This window comes from Coregonus clupeaformis, chromosome 34, assembly GCF_020615455.1.
Source record: "Coregonus clupeaformis isolate EN_2021a chromosome 34, ASM2061545v1, whole genome shotgun sequence".
NCBI lineage: Eukaryota > Metazoa > Chordata > Actinopteri > Salmoniformes > Salmonidae > Coregonus > Coregonus clupeaformis.
In genome coordinates this window covers 32,091,904-32,105,167 of record NC_059225.1, presented here as the reverse complement: position 1 = coordinate 32,105,167, position 13,264 = coordinate 32,091,904, and the positions used below count along the sequence as shown (strand labels likewise).

At 40.9% G+C, this 13,264-nt stretch overlaps 1 protein-coding gene across 6 annotated transcripts; it reads right to left on the bottom strand.

Moving 5' to 3' along the window:
- Positions 1–4,466: 4,466 nt before the first annotated feature.
- LOC121550016 (glucagon family neuropeptides) lies at positions 4,467–10,908 on the bottom strand. Of its 6 annotated transcripts, XM_041862073.2 has the most exons (7): positions 10,489–10,898; positions 10,042–10,146; positions 8,919–9,053; positions 8,293–8,397; positions 7,576–7,710; positions 6,976–7,096; positions 4,830–4,922 (listed from the first exon to the last, which is right to left on the bottom strand). In XM_041862073.2, the coding sequence occupies exons 2-7, from the start codon at positions 10,137–10,139 to the stop codon at positions 4,914–4,916; spliced, it is 603 nt and encodes a 200-aa protein (XP_041718007.1). In that variant the 5' UTR covers positions 10,140–10,146; positions 10,489–10,898; the 3' UTR covers positions 4,830–4,913. The 6 variants fall into 6 exon arrangements, with proteins under 6 accessions (XP_041718005.1, XP_041718004.1, XP_045066495.1 ...); XM_041862071.2 differs by lacking the exon at positions 6,976–7,096 and having other exon boundaries at positions 4,467–4,922; positions 10,042–10,143; positions 10,489–10,906; XM_041862070.2 differs by lacking the exon at positions 6,976–7,096 and having other exon boundaries at positions 4,467–4,922; positions 10,489–10,901.
- Between the last annotated feature and the right edge of the window lie 2,356 nt (positions 10,909–13,264).

Sequence of the window (13,264 nt, the reverse complement as noted above, 5' to 3'; positions counted from 1 at the left end):
TTATTCTCATGGACTTTTCAGAAAACAAACAAAGATTATATAAAACACTTCGGCTACACTTCAGGCTGGTAACTGTACCTCTCTCTGACCATGTGTTTGTGTGTGGTTTGATGCTATTGTCTCATCTTACGAAGCAGGGTGTGGCTGAGGTTGACTGTATACTCTAGTTGTGTGAGGCTGTGTGTGGCTTTGTGTGCTTGTACTGCTAGGATATGACACTCTGAGGCTCTGGTGAGTGTGTGTGCTGTTAAGACATGACACTGAGCTCTGTCTCTCTTTCTCTCTCTGAGGACCCATTCATCATTAATCCCTCCCTGCTGCCATCAGAGCGGCCAGCGCCGAGTCCACCGACTAAAGCCAAAGTGAAATATACCCAGTAGGATCGTTGGGTGTCCAGGAAGGCCACCGCGGCCCCGCCCAGCTCCACCGCATCCCCAGCGCATCCTCCCGGGGCCCGTTGCCTGGCAACGCGGGCTGATTGGGTTAGCAGGGTTAAGAGGGGGTCTGACAGAAGGCTGAAGAAATCAGATCACTCCCATTGATCATCCTTGCTCTGCTGAGGCCCGGGCCTGTGGCCGCACAATCAAAGCCCCTGGCTTTGTGTCTAGCTGGGAGGGAGGAGGGAGGAAGAGACTAATAGAGGGAGGGGGTTATTACGCATGTAGGGGAGGAGGGGGAAGACGCGCCAGGCTTTGTGAGGCTTTGGCCAGCAACCTCATCCTGTCGTCCTTATAGTACAGTATGCCCTGCAGACTGTCTGGAACCACGCCTCCTCAGTCTCCCATCGACTTCCGATGAAATTTTTATTGAACCATAGCGGGGGAGAAATGGCAGGCAGAGCAGGGTTGGGTCGGTGGGTCGGAGGCAGAGTATGTGATGTCTGTGAAAGGTCCCTGGCTGTCCCTGGCTGCCCCTGCAGTGGCCACATGAGACGTGGGGGGATCAGTTTGAGGTCATTAGCTCTAATCCGGCACGACAGGCATTAAAAGGTTCCGCTGGCATCCCGCTGGGGGGTTTGTGGTGGTATTCCAGGTGCCTCCAGGAGGCACAGCCAGGCGGGGGCGCCACCTCACACCTCCACCCCCTCTTGGCAGACCAGAGGGCACAGAGACAGACAGTGGCCTAGCCACCTGACACAGGATCCACCTCTGATTAGTATCACCACCCTCATGGAAAAAACACATGCATTTCACATGTGATTTTATGTGATAATATGAAACTACACATGTGAAAACATTTGAGCACGTGAAAACATGAGCTCATGTGAAATAAATGTGACAAATTTCAACATGTAATACCATGAAACTACACGTGACAACATTTGAATGTTTTGACATGAGAAAGTGCAAATTCAATTTTAACATGTGAATGTTTTTGACATGTGAAAATGCAATTCCACATGTGAGAGTTAGGTTTTCAAATGTGAAAGGTTTTCACTTGTGAAAATGCTAATTTCACATCTAAATCTGCAATTCACATGAGGTGAAAACATGTTTTTCTCTTCACATGTGAAAAGGTGTTGTTAACATAAATTGAATACATGTGAACATGTGTTTTCACATGTGAACAATTGACCTCACATGTGGCTCTTTTGTTTTCACATGTGAACATTTCAGCTCAACATGGGAAAACAGCTATTTCACATGTAAAAATGCAATTTCACATATGACATTTTTTGTAAGGGAAGTAATGAAATGGCGTGAGGGTTTTAAGGTAAGTGCTACACTGTTCAGCTAAAATAGTGTAAAAATCTTTCATCAGTGACAACATGATTACATTGTCATTTAGTACTGACTTTTCAATCTGACCCCACCTGGGATTTGAACTCACAACCTCTGGATTTAGTGAACTCTGATCTTTCTGCTGCACCACAAACTCTGCAGCAATCTCAGAAGTCCCCTCCACATTCATTACCTATAATACATCTCTGCACTTAGCAAAAGAGTGCCATCTGCACTTCTATTTTAGTTATCAGTTAATCTGACTATTCTCTCATCATGATTTCATTGACTTATTTCAACAATTTGATGGTTTTCTGTATAGTTGTCTAATGTTTGTGGGGCATATTATTCTGTTTTAATGTTCCTCCTGAATCACTATGATAACTATAATCGTTTTTCTTGAGTGTATTATACAAAGCTGAGATTTACTGTGAAGTCCAAAGTGTAGGAATACAGGTGAAGTCAGTCATTGACACAGACACAGTGGCGTAGCAGGAAGATCGGATTGCCATGAACCAAGAGGTTGTGAGGACATGTTCAATAATATTTACTGTATAAATAAACATACACAATGTAAACATGTATGTCAAAATGTGTTTAACACGTAAGTTGAAAACACTGTGACTATTTTGTGACGTTCCAGGGACATCCTAACAACTCATTTTTGTTTACCAGGCATCACCTGTGAAATCTCATGTCAAAACTATGCACATGTAAACATTTGAATTTACATGTGAAAGGTTATGTGATCAAATGGGAAAATCCATGTGAAACTTAATGGGAAATATCATCATATGTGAAGTGTTCCAAAACCACATGGTTTCACATGATTTCACATGTGAAAGGTTATGTGATCATGTGAAAATCCACGTGAGAAACTTCATGTGAAATATCAGCACGTGGAACTTTTCCAAAACCACGTTTTCATGTGAGATTTCTCATGTGAAAGAAAATATAGTGATTTTCCACATATGAAATGATGTATTTTTTCAATAAGGGCTCCACAGTGGAACACACTCAGGCACCGTAATGCCACTCCAGTGAGCACTTAGTCAACCATATAGATAAAACTCACCCAGAACACAGGTGTAGAAACAAAACTAAAAAAGGCACTCCGTGAAACCAGACAAAGTCAGAGCAACATAGTATGTGCTTTAGTACAGCACTTGATTTCTATGACATTTCTAACAAATTGTGTTCATTGCACACAAATGATGTGGTGTCCATTGCATAGTCACTTGCACTTCTAAGATGGACATGATGGTCTATCTTCTGTTGTCTTCTGCTTTGTTACCATGGGGACTGAGGAGCTCGGTGTTCTCGTAGCTATTGTGGGACTGGACCCATGACAAAGCTCAAACCCACAAGCAGCCTGTTAAGAGCCTGCCTGCCTGCCTGGGTTTAATGTGTGTGTGTGGTGAGTCGAGTGTCTAAAATGCATATTTACAGATGAGTAAATATGTCTGACCCATCTATAACCTCACACTAAGGTAGGGAGCAACATTAAATTATTGATTAGTGTTGTGCACAGTAATATTGACTGCTTTTGGATGGAGATTCCAGCTTTGAACCACCTAGGTAGCCATAGACACTTGTTGGATTGGCTATGTGGTATACCATGTGTTTGCATATACATTTGTGTGTATTGGATGTAACCTTTTGGTCTACTGTTGTGCATGTTGAGTTTATTTATTCGATTTTCAGCATTTTCTCACGTCATTTGGCTCCTCAATTTATGCACCTTGGTGAGTAATATAGCGGCATTGTTCCTTTCCCTTTTCTCTCATGGTAAAGAATGTGTCATTGAGAATGGGAGGTCTGGTATATACTGTAGGCTTGTTAGAGATACCATCACGGCCGAGTTCTTCATCCGTGACGTCCTAGTCGGATGCAGGGTGCAGCAGGACAGCAGTGGGTGGTACTGGTCGGGTGATCCCTCCCACGTCTGTCCCTCCACTGATGCCGTCCCAAGAGGGTCTGGAGGTATCGACACCCCGCCATGTGAAGAGTCAGGGCTTCACAGAATTCACACCAAAGAGCAATTTAGTGTTCTCTGGTTCTTTGAAACCAGGGCAGAGGCAGCAGTCTAGGTTTTCACCCTCATAGCCATGATTCCTATGGGTAGTGTATCTCTTAGTATCTTGATGTTCATTTATTGTAGACTTATAAGACTATTCACAGTATTTATTGAGGTTATTTGTTTAGTAAGGCATTTATGGACAGCAAGGACATTTGTGTTTTATACTGTGCTTTTAGCAGTACAAAATGGACTGTGTTCTTAGAAAACTGTAGTTATAGACACTTGGTTCCTTTAATATCCATTTGTTGTTGTTTTTGTTTGTTGATTATTTAGAGTACCCCTAATTCTGTGATACCCTTCAGGTGCCTAGATACCTGAAAAACGTTATTCTCTTGTCCTTTGTCCTAGTCTTCTCTTCCTCTGTCCTCCTCCTTTCTGTGATCTCTCCTTAGGCATTTTTGTGTGATGGGCTAGTGAGAAAGTACACCTATTGGACGGATACACTATAATGTGTGGAGTAGGACTAAAATGGGCTAACAATTATTGTGTATTATTGTATAACAATGGTACTGTAGAGTTATCTGTTCTAGCATCCTCAACTAGGAGCTGAGGATGAAATACTTATAGTGTTATGGGTTTAAAAGATTAGACGAAATTGTGTTGTTTACAAAAATTTATTCATACAAATCTTACAACACCTTTTTTTTTTTTTTTTTTTTTTTTTACATTTATAGACTTGACCCTTGTGGATCGCCATTTTTTTTTTCATTATAATAGTACTCTCTAATATCCATTTTCTACACAATAAATATATATATATATATTCTAAGTTTAATCTTCACGTTTAGTAAGGCTGTTGGCGCTTTCAAAATGATACACATTATGGAAAGAGGGTAATCATGATGCTTGCAACTATCTATCACAAATCTCTAAGTCTAAGTGCTCTAAAAAAGAAATCATCAAAAGAAATGATCGTGAGCAAGAGTGCTCGGAGACTACACCTAATGGCACTAAAGATCCAATCAAATGTCTGCGCAACACAAAAACAACAACCAAATAGTGAAACGTAAGCTGATGATGTGCAGCATTGTAGGGCTACTAAATAGCCATCTGTGATTCGTGGCGATTTTAAAGTCGAAGCAAGGCACCACAGCCGCAAGCTGCATTCTGCGTCACAAAGCCTGGAGGGGAATGCAGAATTAAAGAAAGATTGATTTCATACACACAGGCACAGATCGAAGAACTTTGCCCTACTGCTAAGTGTCACAAAGCTCAAACCTAACCTACAGTGTCTGTAGAATCTGCCTGGTGCATTACTAGAGTTAGATCTCCTTGCATTTTATGCAAGTGTGAAGATGATGTCTTGGGGCCAGGAAATGGAAGTATACTGTATGGATTCAGAAGCTACATTTTTCATTATCTTATTAACTATTTTTCATGGTGTCGTAAATGGGATGGCTATTACAGAAGTAGCGGACCCAATCATGCCTGTAGTTAGAAGAAGTGTGGCTTGTTCTGTCTATCTGTCACTGATGGGTACAAGTGAGATGAGAGGCCAAGTTCTTCTAATGAGGTGTGGAAACCTTTGCCTGGTAACTTCCTTTCACTGCCAAAAATCACCCTGTTTTTCTCTCAAATCGATTGGTCATGGACTCTCCCTCTTTCTCTGTGTCCATCTTTCTCTCCGTTCTCCTCTCTCGCACCACTATTCACATCCCTCTCTCTTCCTCCAACTCCCCCTCTCATACTTGGGTCTATCTAGCACTGAACAGGTTCTCTGCTTCTCATCTTGTGATCATTTACATCAAGAAAGAGGAGGCAAGTAAACTGAGAAGCTAGTTTGGAATTGGTGGCGTTCAGAATAGTACAGGCACGGTGAAGTACGTTTAAGGCTTTGTCTAACTGTTGTTTAGGCAGAAGTTTGACTGTGCTGTGCTTGGGCTGCCAGGATAGGTAAGGATTATTCAAAACATCAATCATTCAAGCATTGTTTTTGGCATATAATACATTGGAATGTAACAGAATCTTGTCTCAAGTCCCATTGCGAAGAGACTAAAAAGAAAACATGACGAGACTCTTTCTAAAAGCTTCTCCCCTGCAGTACATTCATCTGCGCTTTCCTCTACAGAAGACAGGGGTGAGACGTTCAATCAAACACTTTGTGCAGTAATGTTGGGGAGAGAACAAACACAAAACAACATCCAGAAAACACAGATATGTATATACGTCAATCAGTGAGCAAAGAAAACTGTCCAATTGCAGTAGTTTGCACAGATTTGGTGGCTAGTGCAATTACTTTAATCATGCGATCTAGCTTTACATTGGTTCACATGACAAGATAGGGAAAAGCACAGTAGACCAGGAAGGTGCAACACGTCTTCAAATTGCCTCTGAAATGTTCCTCATGAAAAATAAAAAATACATTGAAATTAAGTGAAGCCACATTAAAAGTATAATGTTAGTCGAAATAGTCTCAATTTCATTATTGGACTTTCTTTTGAGTCCGATGACCATTTAGGTTATTCTATGTTCATGATACTTCTTATGTGGCGAGAAGAGACACATGGAAAACCTTTAACAGCATTCCAGGTTTTCAAGAGCTTTTCAAACACGTGGATACCACTACAGAGGAACACAAGATAGATACTTTGCACAAAGTTCAAAAGTGTAAGCTCATTTTCGTTAACACTGAAGAAGAAGAACACGAAGAAAAGAAAAAGCTCAAAAGCACTCTGGTCCTCATTTTATAAGGGTCATAGAGGTCATAGCGGTCATTCTAACATGTATTCCACTTTAGTATTTGAATTACCGCCATATATAAGGATTCTAGAGCCAGTTGGGTCATGTCTGTTTTGGCCTTAAATAAATAATTTATTTATGATACTGTTTAGCATCACATTATTATCCTACAGCCTCCAATATGATATTTATGGGGAATTGTTTGAAGATTTACAGTATATCCATACACATTAAATGTGTAAAACATATCTACGCATCTATATTCACATTCATACATATACTGTATGTGTATGCTCAACATGCAGTATAGGTGTGAATATAGATACAGTTGTACATTATCTCTAGAGAGACGGGAGCACAAATGAGGAAAGAAGGAGATTGGGTTGTATTTAGTATCTGGAGTGTAAGATCACAGGGTAAGGTTTAGGTGAGAAAAAGAGGGAAGAACAGGGGACATCCCTCAAGACAAGGCCTCGGAAAGAGCCTGGAACTCACCGGAAATTCAGGAGAGAACTGTTTCAGCCAGTCTCCCAAAATAGCCTCAAACTCATCCCCATCCGGGAGGGCATCAAAGTCTATGTCTTGTAGAATATGGTGAAAACCTAAGTCTTCAGGGCTGTTGTAAATAAAGACACTAAGCTCTTAATTTCAGTTGCCACAAAGTAACATTCAATACATTGATTGTCTTTTAAACTATTTATTTCCCTCCCATTCATATCTAGATTTAAATGTTTAAAAGACAGGGTAAAGAGCATATTGATCATGTGCACATCATTTCCTCTTCTTTTCTAAGTAGGTCTAAAAATAAATAAATATAGGCTATATTTAGGTTGAACAAAAGGATTGGTCCACAAAGTAGATCTGTGCGTTCTCAAGTGCTTAAGTACAAAAGAAAAACAATATTATTATCAAAATATTAATTTTAATGGCTTTACTTCATACATAAATACATGTTTAAAGAACACAAGAGCGATCCACTGATTGTTCAGTTTTCTCGAAATGACTTGATCTGGGCTGTACACACATGGTAGTTTGGTTTAGCAACGCTACAAATACGCTAGCCGGCGTCCTTTGCTTCTATATCTCTGTCTATACCTTTTCCCAAGAACTGCCGCCAGGTATTTCTTGACTGCCATTTGCTTTCGGTAGCGGCTGTAGCTGTCTGTGAAGATCCCATCCGAGTGTCGCTTTGAAAGCGGCTCTGAGTCGTCTTCCATGGTGCTCCCTCCACTAGAAAGGGGAAGAGCAGGATAGTTTTCACTGTTAGGAGACGCCTACCCTGCCTCGGAATGTAGCCCATAGACTGCACTGCACAGCTCTTACTTTTAATATTTTCCCATCTCTTCAACTTTTAATCAATCCTCCCAAATTGATTTTTATTTCGATATCATCATGGTTAGGCTGGCTGGTCGAGGATGTAGGGAATAATTTAAGCCTATATTTATCTTCAACCCTTGGTACTAACCCCCACCCCACCTCCATAAATTATTCATACTGAAAATGAAACGTATTCATCCACGTGGATCCTGGGCTTTGCTACTTAAAGAGACAATATCAGCACTGAGATCCACGGATTCGATCTAAACAATGCGGCACCCGGATTTGCGCTGTCGAAGATTTTATCAAGTCAACCTACTCTGTGCCTAAAGGCGTCAAATTCAAGTCGGAAGAACACACACATAGATACACGGACAATTAGACGAAACATAGAATGAAAGTGAGTATTCGGGAAATCAGAGTTAAAAGAAAAACGAACACCAAAAATAACTAAGATCACAAAATAAGAGACGACAACTAAGAAGATGTCCTTACCCTACACGCTTTGCCATCAGAGAATGGAGATATTTTCTTGCTGATAACTGACCCAGCGCTTTCCTGTAGGCTTTATTAAACATTCCGTCTGCATGCCTTTCCGTTCTGGGATGATAAAACGCCAAACAATAAATGATCACACGTAAGTGGCAACATACTGTATGTAGCCTCCCAAATCCAACGCGTCATATGGGCTGCTTTCCAAAATGTGAGCTGAAATAGTGGAGTATGCTATTCTGGTTAATTTTATGACTTTGGAAATGGCCAGTTCATATTAAAAGTATTTCGTTCTGTTTTAGTTCGCTTACTAAATATAGGCTTCTAAGTTGATTATATAGCCTACAGAGCTTTCCGATTAGCTACGTTGGAATACCAGGCTACCAACCATAGTCTATCTTGCTGCAATGAAAATGTGGGAAGTTTGTTATTTTAAAGGATAATTTTCTATAGGTATTTCCATCAGAAGATTAAATAACAAAATGTGATTCTTGACAGTACAGTACATTTACTAACATAAAACATATAACACAGAAGAACATAAATACGAGCCCGATAATGAAATGTCTAGCATGAATGTCAACGACATTAAAAAATAATAGGTTGAATATAGTTATAACGATAATCACCTTTTCTCCGGTGGGTAGTATAAAGTGTACACGTCGTCCGCAACAGACGGGGGACTTCTTATAGCAATCTGATCACTGTCAAAAGCCAAGTCTGGTAACGAATTCCCATCCTCGTCATAAACCTCATTTTCAAGTCTGAAATCGGAAATGCATTTGAATATTATATGCTTTTTGATATGGGATTAATCATGTATAATCTTGATTAAACCAATTCTGAAAATAAAACTGAAATAAATTACTTGCATTTTTAGATTGTATTCCATGTTAAGAAATTAGAGGAATTAAAAAATATTTGATAGGCCATAAATAGCCATAATATATCTGCTTGAATTTGTAACAATTGTAATTGCTATTGGCCATTCGTAATTAAGCTTAAACACCTTAAATAAAAACACGTGGAACCATAGGCTATATCTCCCAAAAGGCAACCAAATTCAACCCCATCGGAAATGGGGAAAAAACATGTTTAATTTAAAATAATTGTAATTGTGAATTAAATAACATCATAACCAGATCTAAAAAACTACATTAAAATGTATAGTTGTGATTCAAAAAAGAAAATTATGCAGATTGTGTCTGCTTAGTTAAGAGAATACAAAAGAAATCGATCTTGTTATTCTATGAATTAGTGGCTCCCACGTTTGCCTCACGCCTCAGCAAATTACCCCTCTCTGTCATTCCCACGGGACGCGTCTAAACACAGAGATACAGTTCTGTATCAGACGCTTGATCTACCAGTAGCTGGTAATATGCTCTATTCCACTGCTATGATTCCATGCGCTCTAAAGCCCCTCATAGCAAAACATTACAGCATATTCACACTCAAAATAAAACACATATACCAGTATCTTTCGATGCATAGCATACATTTTTATACCCAAATTGCTCTGGAGGGGAAAACGGTGTATGAATTTAGGTATCATCTATTTTCTTTTTTCTCCACACATCGATTGAACGAAAAAAAATGGTATAGCAATAAATGGCATAGGTTTAGACCTATGTGGTTGCAGTAGGCTTTATCTAATAAACAACAGCTGTGCTCAGCAGCAGAAACAATGCGTTTTCCAATGTTCCGTTTACATGCAGAGACGCTCAGTTGAAGGAGAAGTGAACAGGTACCTACCTAAGGTTAGGGTAGCTAAGCCCGAGAGGTGAGCAGTGGATGCTGTAATGCATTATGATTCCATAGATGAGTAAGGCTAAAGTCGCTTTACTAGACATTGTCCTGCTGAGAAAGAAATGATTACAAAGTTAGACGTGCGAAAGCTATCTAACATTTCCAAAGTCAGAGTGAGGAAAAACGAAATGAATGCATATTTTTTAGAATGGATAGGGTTTTCTTAAATTTTGGAGAACAATACGCTTACAAAAATGATCCAAACTCCCCATCTATTCATCACGTAGTGCTTGCGAGAGAAACAGTGCTTCAACGCACCTCAAATGTGTTGCCCCAAACATTCTAAAGTGCAAAATACGACCTCCAAACATTACCTCCAAGCATTCTAAAGTACTATAGCCTGTTCCTGTAGTCTAGATTTGTGTGTGTAAAAGTTCGGAAAGCATCACGTACCTATTGCCGTGTGGAGGGAGACGCTGGATGTGATCCGGTTGTGACTGCGACTGGGAGAGTGAGATAGTCTCTCTCTCTCCCTTTCTCTCCTTCCCTTTCTCTCTCTTCTTGCTTCGTCTGTAAAGCGTCTCTGCCGCCTCCTGATGCTCCTTTAATGTGTCCAGCCCTCGGTGCGCTCACACATAAAACGCGATTATCGGATCTCTGTATGCACACAACCCCAGGAGAAAGAGCGCACACGTTTGTCTTCACTGAGGAAACTTTTTGTTCTGAAGACCTGCTTCCCTCGGCTTTTTTTATTCCTGAATCCAACAGCATGCCTTTTCACTGGTCACATTAGGGGATACTATCTACGTCATCACCCCCATCATCTCGGAATGTAATACTGTAGTACTTTTCCTTCCCGTCAATGAGATGGCCCGAGTCATAAAGTGCATATGCATGTTTAGTTCAACCACGTATTTGTGAGACAATGCATGAATGCTAATATTTGTCAGCGTGACATACATAAAGCGGGAAGCCAGGTGAGGTCATTGTGCGTGGTTAATTTCAATACCTCAATCAAATGACTAAAGTAAAATCGCCCCCGTCAAACTTAAAACCAACCTGAACAATCTTTCAATTATAGCCATATATTGCGACAATGATCAAGGTCAAGCGCTTGCATTGTGCCCCATCCCCCTTAACGCACGACCGGCAATAGAGCGGGAGTTGTCCAGCACTCAGGCGCTGAAACGCTGAAACCCTGGAACTGGCAATGGTTGAATCGGTGCGTTTTAGCAAGACAACGTGACAGGCATGTGGGGCTTGTTCCACAGAAACATTTGATTTGAAACAGGAAAATAATATGTACATTCTAACTAGAGAATGTTATCCTAAAATGATTTAGGACTTCATAGCCTCCATGCATTCAATGCATTATGTACACTATATATACAAAGGTATGTGGACATCCCTTCAAATTAGTGGATTCGGCTATTTCAGCCACACCTGTTGCTGACAGGTATATAAAATCGAGCAAACAGCCATGCAATCTCCATAGACAAACATTCGCAGTAGAATGGCCTTACTGAAGAGCTTAGTGACTTTCAAGTGGCACCTTCATAGGATGCCACATTTCCAACAAGTCAATTGGTCAAATTTCTGACCTGCTAGAGCTGCCCCGGTCAACTGTAAGTGTTGTTATTGTGAAGTGGAAGTGTCTAGGAGCAACAACGGCTAACAGGACCGCCGAGTGCTGAAGTGGGTAGCGAGTAAAAATCGTCTGTCCTAGGTAGCAAAACACACTACCATGTTCCAAACTGCCTCTGGAAGCAATGTCAGCACAAGACATTGATATGGGTTTCCATGGCCGAGCAGCCGCACACAAGCCTAAGATCACCATGCGCAATGCCAAGTGTCGGCTGGAGTGGTGTAAAGCTCGCCGCCATTGGACTCTGGAGCAGTGGAAACACGCTCTTTAGAGTGACGAATCACGCTTCACCATCTGGCAGTCCGACGGACGAATCTAGGTTTGGCGGATGCCAGGAGAACGCTACCTGCCCAAATGCATAGTGCCAACTGTAAAGTTTGGTGGAGGAGGAATAAGGGTCTGGGGCTGTTTTTCATGGTTCGGGCTAGGCCCCTTAGTTCCATTGAAGGGAAACTGTAATGCTACAGCATACAATGACATTCTAGATGATTCTGTGCTTCCAACTTTGTGGCAGCTGTTTGGGGAAGGCCCTTTCCTGTTTCAGCATGACAATGCCCCCTTGCACAAAGCGAGGTACATACAGAATTGGTTTGTCGAGATCAGTGTGGAAGAACTTGACTGGCCTGCACAGAGCCCTGACCTCAACCCCATCGAACACCTTTGGGATGAATTGGAACATAGACTGCGAGCCAGGCCTAATCTCCCAAAATCAGTGCCCGACCTCACTAATACTCTTGTGGCTGAATGGAAGCAAGTCCCTGCAGCAATGTTCCAACATCTAGTGGAAAACCTTCCCAGAAGAGTGGAGGCTGTTATAGCAGCAAAGGGGGGACCAACTCCATATTAATGCCCATAATTTTGGAATGAGATGTTCGACGAGCAGGTGTCCACATACTTTTGGTCATGTAGTGTACCATTGGCTATTATCTGTTATGCACACACTCAAACGATAGAGTTGCTCAATAAGCCATAGAAGCCTATGACGTTTCTTTACCACAGGCATTCTTTTGTTTAAAAGTGTAGCCTGTACAACTGCCTCAAATTATGTCTCAATGATACAAGATTTACTTTGCTGTAATAGTGATTTTCTCCACGGATACAGAAAAATTACACTCTATGACAAATGATCATGTTGTATGCAGTTTTTCAATATTAGAGATAGGGGTTGAATGGAATTGTATAATGGGAAATAGCAATCAGTGGAAATGATCATGGAGAACATCATTTGTTTTATACAAAATCCCAAATTAGCAGCTGAAATGACAAATATATCAACTTTTTAAAAATATAAATTGTAGTTTATCAACCTGTTAAACTACTTTTCCATTGGAACATGCATTTTCAAGTGTCTTTGACAGTTGAGCATTATTCATGAATGACCCTCTCCTGTCAGTCTATTTGACGCGCATGTCTGGATCATGTGTGGAATCTTTAGTGAATGATTCAGACCCCCGCTCTGACGTCATGTGACGAAAATTTCCAGAAACCCGTGTACTTTTTGTCTTTTTCATTGCGGGGATGATATGAAAAATTGCTCTGAAAAACACCTTACATAAAGTGATTGCTCCACGCGCTGAGCGAGCA